Genomic DNA, 8,422 nt, shown 5'->3' with positions numbered 1-8,422 from the left:
TGCCTAACGTGGTCTAGTAGATAATATTTTAAGAACTCTCGATCTCTTCGGGAACTTTCAAACGTTCCCGAGTAATCTAGAATTCGAAATAAAAGGGAGAAGGAGAGAGAGAGAGAGAGAGAGAGAAACTTCGTTCTTCATGCTTACGACATAGGACGTATGTTAGTAGATACTTTTATATACTTATATATATACAGTCACATATATATATATCTATACATATATGTAGATACATAGATATATAGGTATTTAGGTACATACTAAGAATGTATAATATTTCTGTTCTTTTTCTCTCTCTCTCTCTCTCTCTCTCTTTCTCTCTCTTTCTCTCTCTTTCCCTCTCTTTTCTTGTTCGTTCTCGACCGAAGAATTTACGCTTTTTATTATTACACCGCAAAGGGGTATTACTATTTTCGGCGTTCCGTTCATGTTGCCATAATTCTTATTCCCAATTTTTCACCTCTCTAACAAAGTTTTTCTTTTCATAATTTATATTTAAAATATAACGATCTTATATCGGAATATAATGATATTATTTTTGTTCATTTGTCCATAATAAATTGTTGAATGATCGATCGTTATTGTTCCGATATATTTGGATAGATTTTGATTTTATTTTTAATATTTATATATTTATCACGTTATCTTTTATGTTACATAAAATGTATGTATATTGTATTATATATTACGTAACAATGTCGTTAGCATTTAAAAATATTCATTGGTATTGGTTTTTCTAAGATTATTTCATTAATTACGTTAAATAGATAATCGTTTTATCGTTGTTAATTAATTTTTAATAATTATCAACAATATTCTTTAAAAAAAAAAAAAATATTACGATATTATTATATAAATATATTAGAAATTGTTAAACAATTAATAATATCGATGATCGTCGAATTTTCGATATTCGACCAATCACGAATCTTTTTCATCTCACGCTATAAAATAATTTATCAAAGATAAAAACAATAAATACATACATAATCTTAAACTTTCGACATTGTCGTATGTCCCTTTGGAAGATAATACAATGTTACATGACAATTTACAATGATTGTTGAATGATAAATTGATCCATTGATTTATTTATTTTTTCTTTTGTTTTTTTTTTTTTTTCTTTCTTCTTCGCTCTTTTTCTTTTTAAATTTATAACACCATCGCATATGCACAATCGAAAAGCCCATAGAAACGATATTTCAATTAAGATCAACACTACGATGCAACACCTTTTCCTTTGCCAAAGATAATTTCTTGATATCCTTGATCTAGATCTTTCTTAATAAAAAAAAAAAAAAAAAAAAAAAAATGAAAAGGAATAATAAAAAAATAAGAGAGGAAGAAAAAAAGAATACAAACGAGCAGTACGTAGCAGAAGAGTAAAGAACCCGAGAGGGATTCACGCAAATTCGTGAGATTTCCACTCGATCTCTTTTATATATTCTCTCTTTCTCTTTCTTACTTTCGTCAGGCGATATAAATATTCGTGGATGGGTCTCCCCTTTATACCTCTCCCCATCTTTCTCGCTCTCACGAATTTACGTTTCCTTCTTCTCTCTCTCTCTCTCTCTCTCTGTCTCTGTCTCTCTCTCTATCTCTATCTCTATCTTTCTCTTTCTCTTTCTTTCTTTCTCTAACACGTTATAATTCTCACTCTATTTCTCTCTTGTACGAACGATCATGGAGACAGCGAACGAGTAAGTTCTCTCTCTCTCTCTCTCTCTCTCTCTCACTCTCTCACTCTTTTTTTTCCTTCTCTTTTTCGTTTCTCCTGTCTCTACGAAGAACTTCGGTACGATGACGATCATAAAGAGACAGGGAAGAACTTAGCTTCTTCTTCTTCTTCTTCTTCTTCTTCTTCTTCTTTTCCTTCTTCATCTTCTTCTTCATCTTCTTCATCTTCTTCTTCTTCTTTTCCTTTTACTCCTCCTCCTCCTCTTTCATTTTATTTTCTATAGTCGAACCGAAGGAACATTTCGTGGGATTTTTCTTTTTTCAATTTTTTTCCTTTTTCTCTCTCTATCTCTCTCCCTCTCTCTTTCTTTTTTCTCTCTATCTATCTATCTCTCTCTCCCTTTCTCACTAGATTTTTCTAGACGGGGGACAAACACTGGTAGAGAGACGATGAATAAAAGAAAACATCGAATGGTGGGGAAATTTAACGGTGTTAAGGAGGGCTCGACGAGAACAGAGAAAGATAGATAGATAGATAGAGAGAGAGAGAGAGAGAGAGAGAGAGAGAGAGAGAAAGAGAGAGGGAAAGAAAGAGGGCGGGAAAGAGAGACAGAGAAAGACAGAGAGAGAGAGAGAGAGAGAAAGAGAAAGAAAGAGAGACGAAGACAGAGAGAGAGAGAGAGAGAGAGAGAGAAAGAGAGACGAAGAGAGAAAGAGAGAGAGAGAGAGAGAGAGAGAGGACAGAATGAGAAAAAGAGATGAGATGAGAAAGAGGGATGTATAGAAAGATAGCAGAAACACAGAAGAGAGATGGGGCAAGGGGAAGGAAATGAGAGCTCTTGCTTGGAGGCGGAGTTCTCCATACGTCACGAAGAAATCCCCTCGTAGTCTCCACCATCAGAGAAGTTTTAACCTTTGCTTAGAAACAGTCTTAAGTTCTCGGCCGATCGACAACCGGTTTCCGTGTCTCTCGTATCCATCGATCCGATTTATCGATCAATTTTTTTACACTCAAACGCGCACTGTCTTATTTATTTATTTCTCTTTCTTATCTTCTTTCATTATTTCTTTCTTTCTTTCTTTCTTTCTTTCTTTCGCTCTCGCTCGCCTCGCCTCGCGCGCGCGCGCGTGTGCATGTGTGTGTGTATATCTGTCTATTTGTCTGTCTATTTTTCTGTCTGTCCGTCTGTCCGTCTGCCTGTCTATCTGTCCGTCCATCCATCCATCCATCCATCCATCCATCCATCCATCCATCCATCCGTCCGTCCATCCATCCGTTCGTATTCGTATTTGTGTTTGTTTTTTCATGTGTACGTGCGCACGCGCGCGCGCTCGCTTTCTTTTCCACCTTATTTACTTATTTGTTTATATATTTATTTATTTATTCGTTTGTTCGTTTGTTCGTACATCCATTCAATATAAAATATATAAATAATATAAGACGTGTTGTCTGTTTTAATTGAAAAGTAAAATTACTGATCGTAATCGGATTTCTCGTGAAACGTGTCCTTTTCTTTCTTTCTTTCTTTTTTTCTTTCTTTCTTTCTGTCTTTCTTTTTCTTCTTCTTTCTCTTTTTTTTTCTTGTTCTTTTTCGAAAAAAAAAAAGAAACTACACGTTTAATGGCCGCGACAAGTGCGCATTATTCATTTTTCTATACACATTAATTATCATTATCATCGAACAATATCGATAATAATTAATTATCCTGATAGTGATTTAGTCGGAGTTCTAACAAATGGAATATTAATGTTTTAATGAGAAAAAAAGAAAACTACATACGTGGGTGGTGATTGATAAAAGGAATGAAAACAGTTATAGATAAAATAGGAAACGATGCAAGTTGGACAATTGTTAATTACCCAGGCCACGTGCGTACCAAATTTCTATCTATTGGATGATAACGACAGTTCCGGAATTCCTCGTAGCGACGGAAGTTCTGCAAGCAATTCGCCGCATCATTACGAACGTTTTTCACCGCCAACACACTTGATGGATCTCAGTAATCCGCCGGAGCACCGTGACGTGCCGCCTTATCATCATAATAATCATCACAATAATCATCATCATCATCATCATCATCATCCTCCTCATCTTCATCACCTTCATCTTCAACATAATAATAATAATAATAATAATAATAATAATAATAATAATAATAATAGCAATAATAATAATAATAATAATAATAATAATAATAATAATAATAATAACAATAGTCAGACTATTTATCAAGCTCAATCGCCACCATTTTTGATATACGAAAATCCAGATGATGGTAAAAGATATCATTCTCAGGACCATCAGGAGGGTAAAATTATAAGAGATTTACAAATGATTTATGACAGAAGATTGCACGCCAATTCACCGGTATTCTTGTCCGATCATGGTAAAGAAAATGAACAAAGTCTTTATATAATGGCATCACCTAATCATATGTATTCATCCGGTGGCGAAGAACTCACTACGATCGCTGTATCGAAAACGGCACAATTGCAAAATACTGAACCCTATCGATTGATAGATGTCATTGAATATAAATCTGATACATTACATGAATATAAAAAGGAGGATATCGATCAGCAACAACAACAACAACAACAACAGCAACATCAGCAACATCAACAACAACATCATCAACAACAACAACAACAACAAACATCACAACAATTGGAACAACAGCATAGTTACAAACAGATCGATCAAAATCCAGCATCATCTACGAAAACATTCGTTGTAGAAAATAATCGAGTGAAAAAAAAAAGGAAGACTAATATCGATGATAATGAAAATGAAAATGCAACCTCTTCCTCAACGAAAATGAAGGTTCGTAGAAAGAGCGGTGCCACGTATGAAGAAATTCAAAATCAAAGAGTAATGGCTAATGTTAGAGAACGGCAAAGAACTCAGAGTTTAAATGAAGCATTTTCCGCCCTTAGAAAGATCATTCCAACATTGCCAAGCGATAAATTGAGTAAAATTCAAACGTTAAAACTTGCAACGAGGTATATTGACTTTTTGTATCAAGTGTTGCATTGTAATATGGAAAACAACGAGGAGGAAAGCGGTAAGAATTTTTATCACAACTATAATATCCATTCATCATTTATTTTTGTTCTAATATCAATTATAGTCTCACACACTCTCTCTCTCTTTCTCTCTATCTATCTATCTATCTACCTATTTGTTTATCTCTTTCTCTCTCTCTATCTCTTTATCTCTTTCGCTCTCTGTCTCTCTCTCTCTCTCTCTCTCTCTCTCTCTCTCTCTCTCTCTCTCTCTCTCTTTCTCTCCATGTCTCTATGCTCTTTAAGCTCGTTTTTAGAAACGTTCCTACCAAAACGTAAATAGTATCGTCAACTTTTACTACTCTATGAGAAAGCATTAATCAGGCTGAGGGAAAAGTGAAGAAAAAAAAAAAAAAACAAAAAAAAAAGAAAAGAAAAGAAAAGAAAAGAAAAAAGAAGAAAAAGAAGAAAGGAAAAAAGACTTGCGCGTTGTTTGTAGATGAAAAAACAAAAAAAAGAAAAAAAGAAAAGAAAAAAGAAGAAAAAGAAGAAAGGAAAAAAGACTTGTGCGATGTTTGTAGATGAAAAAAAAAAAAAAAACAAAAAAGAGAGAAACTCCTACAATCCTAGTTTGCCTTACCCTTCGCCACCTTAATAACTTACATACATACAGAAGCATCGAGCTTATGTTTATGGGAACCGCTTTAGTGCTTATTTACGGTGTAGTCTAATTAAACAGTCACTCGTAGTGGAGTCTTGTAATTTACGGACCTCTGTAAAGGCTTGATGAGCGTGCTATCCTAGTGCCACTTATTCGTGTGCGTCGTTTTAACTTCTTCCAAAAATTGCCCTACTAACTTCCAAACAAAAAGAAAAAGAAAAATATATATATATATATGTACATATGTATGTATGTACTTACAGTTTAGAATTAATAAAATTTGATATTGTTTTATTTTTTTGTTTTATAAATTTTTTTCCTTTTTCTTTTCTTTTTCTTTTCTTTTTTTCTTTTTTTTTTTTATTCTCTCCTCAAACGATTTAAACATTTTTTAACATTTTCGAATTAACGTCAGATCTATCAAAATTTTTCAATTAATTTTTAATAATGTCATTCAATTTCTTCTTTTCCTTTCTCCTTTCTTTCTTTTCTTTTCTTTTCATTTTTATTCGTTTCACCAGGACTACGCATACATCTCGTACGTCGAAAATTTTTTAGAAAATGAAATTTTTATTCATTTTTATATGTTTTTAATTTTTTTTTTTTTTTTTTTTTTTTTCCATTCATTCATTCAAGAGAATTGTAAAGTTTCCTCGTCGAAATAAATGATATGAAATAAATATTATCATTCAATACGTTGTCATTTTTATTAATCCTTCAACGATTGCCTTTTGAATATTTCATTCGTCAATTATATTCATCGTTATTTCCTATTTTTATTCGCTCAATAATTAATATTCCTAAAACAAAACAAAAAAAAAGAAAATATATATATATATATATATATATATATATATATATATGTATATGATATTTCAATTCAAATAGTATGAACGAATTTGAATCTTGAAATATTCGCAACGATATTTCTGTTGATCGGAAAAAAATACGAAAACACGAAACGAAAATATTAAACCTTCAAATTTCCTTCGTTTTCATTTTTTTTTCTTCCTCCTCGTCATATCATAAATCATCATTACTGATTTTACTAGGGGGAAAAAAACAAAAAAAAAAAAACACAAAAAAAACTTTTTCTTTTTTTTTTTTTTCTTTTTTTTTTTTCTTTTTTCTTTCTCTCCTTTTTGTTTCTCTTTTTCTCCTTAATTTAATCTCATATTTTCGTTTCGTTTTTCAATTAACCTTATCGTTTTTTTTTTCTTTTTAATTATAACCTCATTATAAATGCCAATCGTTACGATCGAATACGTTAATGAAACAAAGTTTTTTCCAATGGAAACGTAATTTCTGTAAAATTAATTATACTTATAATGTTTCAGAAGAGAGAAATCCAAGAAGCGCGGTATTAGCTGCAAGAGAAATAACGTCATCCTCATGTAGTTACATGGCACATGAAAAACTATCTTATGCATTTAGCGTTTGGCGTATGGAGGGTGATTGGAACTCTAATTTATAAATAAATATCCGATCATAGATAAACAATATACAATGATATGATGTATATTGCTCATATAATCATATATATATATGTATATATATATGATTATAATAGAAGGATTAAATGTATACGTGAAATGTAGGATGAAGGAACTAATGATGAATGTGTTATAATGCTCGGTGTGTATCTATTATCTAAATATCGTACATATAGGGTGTTTCAAATTATTCTTCTTCTTCCTCTTATTTTTTCTTTTATTTCTTTTTCTCGTCGCTTTCCTATAACATGAATATTTCGTTAAATAGAAATATCGTGTTATATTATCTAATAGAATAAATGAAATTAGATATAAAAAAAATTTTTCTTTTTTACATCGTCTCGTTTCTTTTTAATTCTACGTACATCTATAGAGAATATATGCCAGTTTCTATATATATATAAAGAAAGAAAAAAATATTAATTCGTAAAATATATTAAAAAGAAAAGAAACGTGTTAAAAATGAAAGGATGAAAAAACCGATAGATTATTCACTATCATGATTAATGATATATATATATATATATAATTTCATTGAAATTTTCACCGTAACTTTTTTCATTCGAAATATTTGTAAGTCTACGTTTATATGATATTTTTTTTTTCTTTATTATCTTTTTTTTTCTTCTTCTTATTTCTATTTCGTAAGAATATATAAAAATATTGATACGGTGTTTGATAAGAAAAAGACCAAAAATCTGAAACACCCAAAATATATAGTACGTATATACATATATATATATATATATATATATATATATATAAAATTTGTTTAAATCGTTACAAAATATAATCGTACAAAGTGTTTGCAATTGCATGAACTACAAAATTGAATTCAATTATATAATTTTGACGAAATGCCCGTTTTAATTGTACATACGGACGAAAAGTATGACAATGTAAGTGTTTTCGTTGGACAAGAAAAAGAGAAGGCAAAAAAGAAAAGAAAAGAAAAAAAAGACAAAAAAAAAAAACAACAAAATAACGCGATAGAGATATAGATATTCACGGAATAATTATTATCCTCTGTGGACAAAATTTTATTGGATTCGTATCGAATTTAATTGATTTCAATATTTGACTGGAAAATATCAAAAAGAAAAAAAGAAAAGAAAAAGAAAATAACGAGAATATACGAAAAGAAAAAGAAATGCGTTTAAAATCGATGAAAATATTTTCTAATAGATATTATATATAAAAAAAAAAAATATATATATACATACACACACATATATATACACATACATACATATATATATATACATAGATGTTAGTACGTTAAGTTGCTAAATAATGAAAATTCTCTTCTTCTTTATTTTTTTTTTTTTTTAACGAATTCAAGATGATTTTAATCATGCAAAATGAAAAAAGAAAAAAAGACGAAAAAGAAAAGAAAAAGATAAAGAATAGGAATTTTAGATGACATCAATGGAGAATGATCGATAAGATATATTAATCTTTTTTCTTTTTCTTTTTCTTTTTCTCTTTTTTTTTTTTTTTATAGAATTCGCAATGAAGTCAATGCAAAGAAAAACGAGACTAAAAAGAGAGAAAGACGGAAGAAGGAGAAAGAAGAGAAAAAGG

General features: G+C 30.3%; 1 protein-coding gene across 3 annotated transcripts; it reads left to right on the top strand.

Moving 5' to 3' along the window:
* The first annotated feature begins 2,414 nt into the window (after positions 1 to 2,414).
* On the top strand, positions 2,415 to 6,929 carry Twi (twist). 3 transcript variants are annotated; one of them, XM_035871927.2, is made up of 3 exons: positions 2,415 to 2,649; positions 3,392 to 4,743; positions 6,683 to 6,929. In XM_035871927.2, exons 2-3 carry the CDS (start codon positions 3,513 to 3,515, stop codon positions 6,817 to 6,819), a joined length of 1,368 nt encoding a protein of 455 aa, XP_035727820.2. In that variant the 5' UTR covers positions 2,415 to 2,649; positions 3,392 to 3,512; the 3' UTR covers positions 6,820 to 6,929. The 3 variants fall into 3 exon arrangements, with proteins under 3 accessions (XP_035727820.2, XP_085519383.1, XP_035727821.2); XM_085663257.1 differs by having other exon boundaries at positions 2,415 to 3,311; positions 3,400 to 4,743; XM_035871928.2 differs by lacking the exon at positions 2,415 to 2,649 and adding an exon at positions 3,294 to 3,311.
* Positions 6,930 to 8,422: the final 1,493 nt, after the last annotated feature.

The sequence above is a fragment of the Vespa mandarinia genome, chromosome 21 (genome assembly GCF_050613455.1).
Source record: "Vespa mandarinia isolate Hongniang chromosome 21, ASM5061345v1, whole genome shotgun sequence".
NCBI classification, from domain to species: domain Eukaryota; kingdom Metazoa; phylum Arthropoda; class Insecta; order Hymenoptera; family Vespidae; genus Vespa; species Vespa mandarinia.
This window is presented reverse-complemented; position numbering and strand designations above follow the sequence as displayed.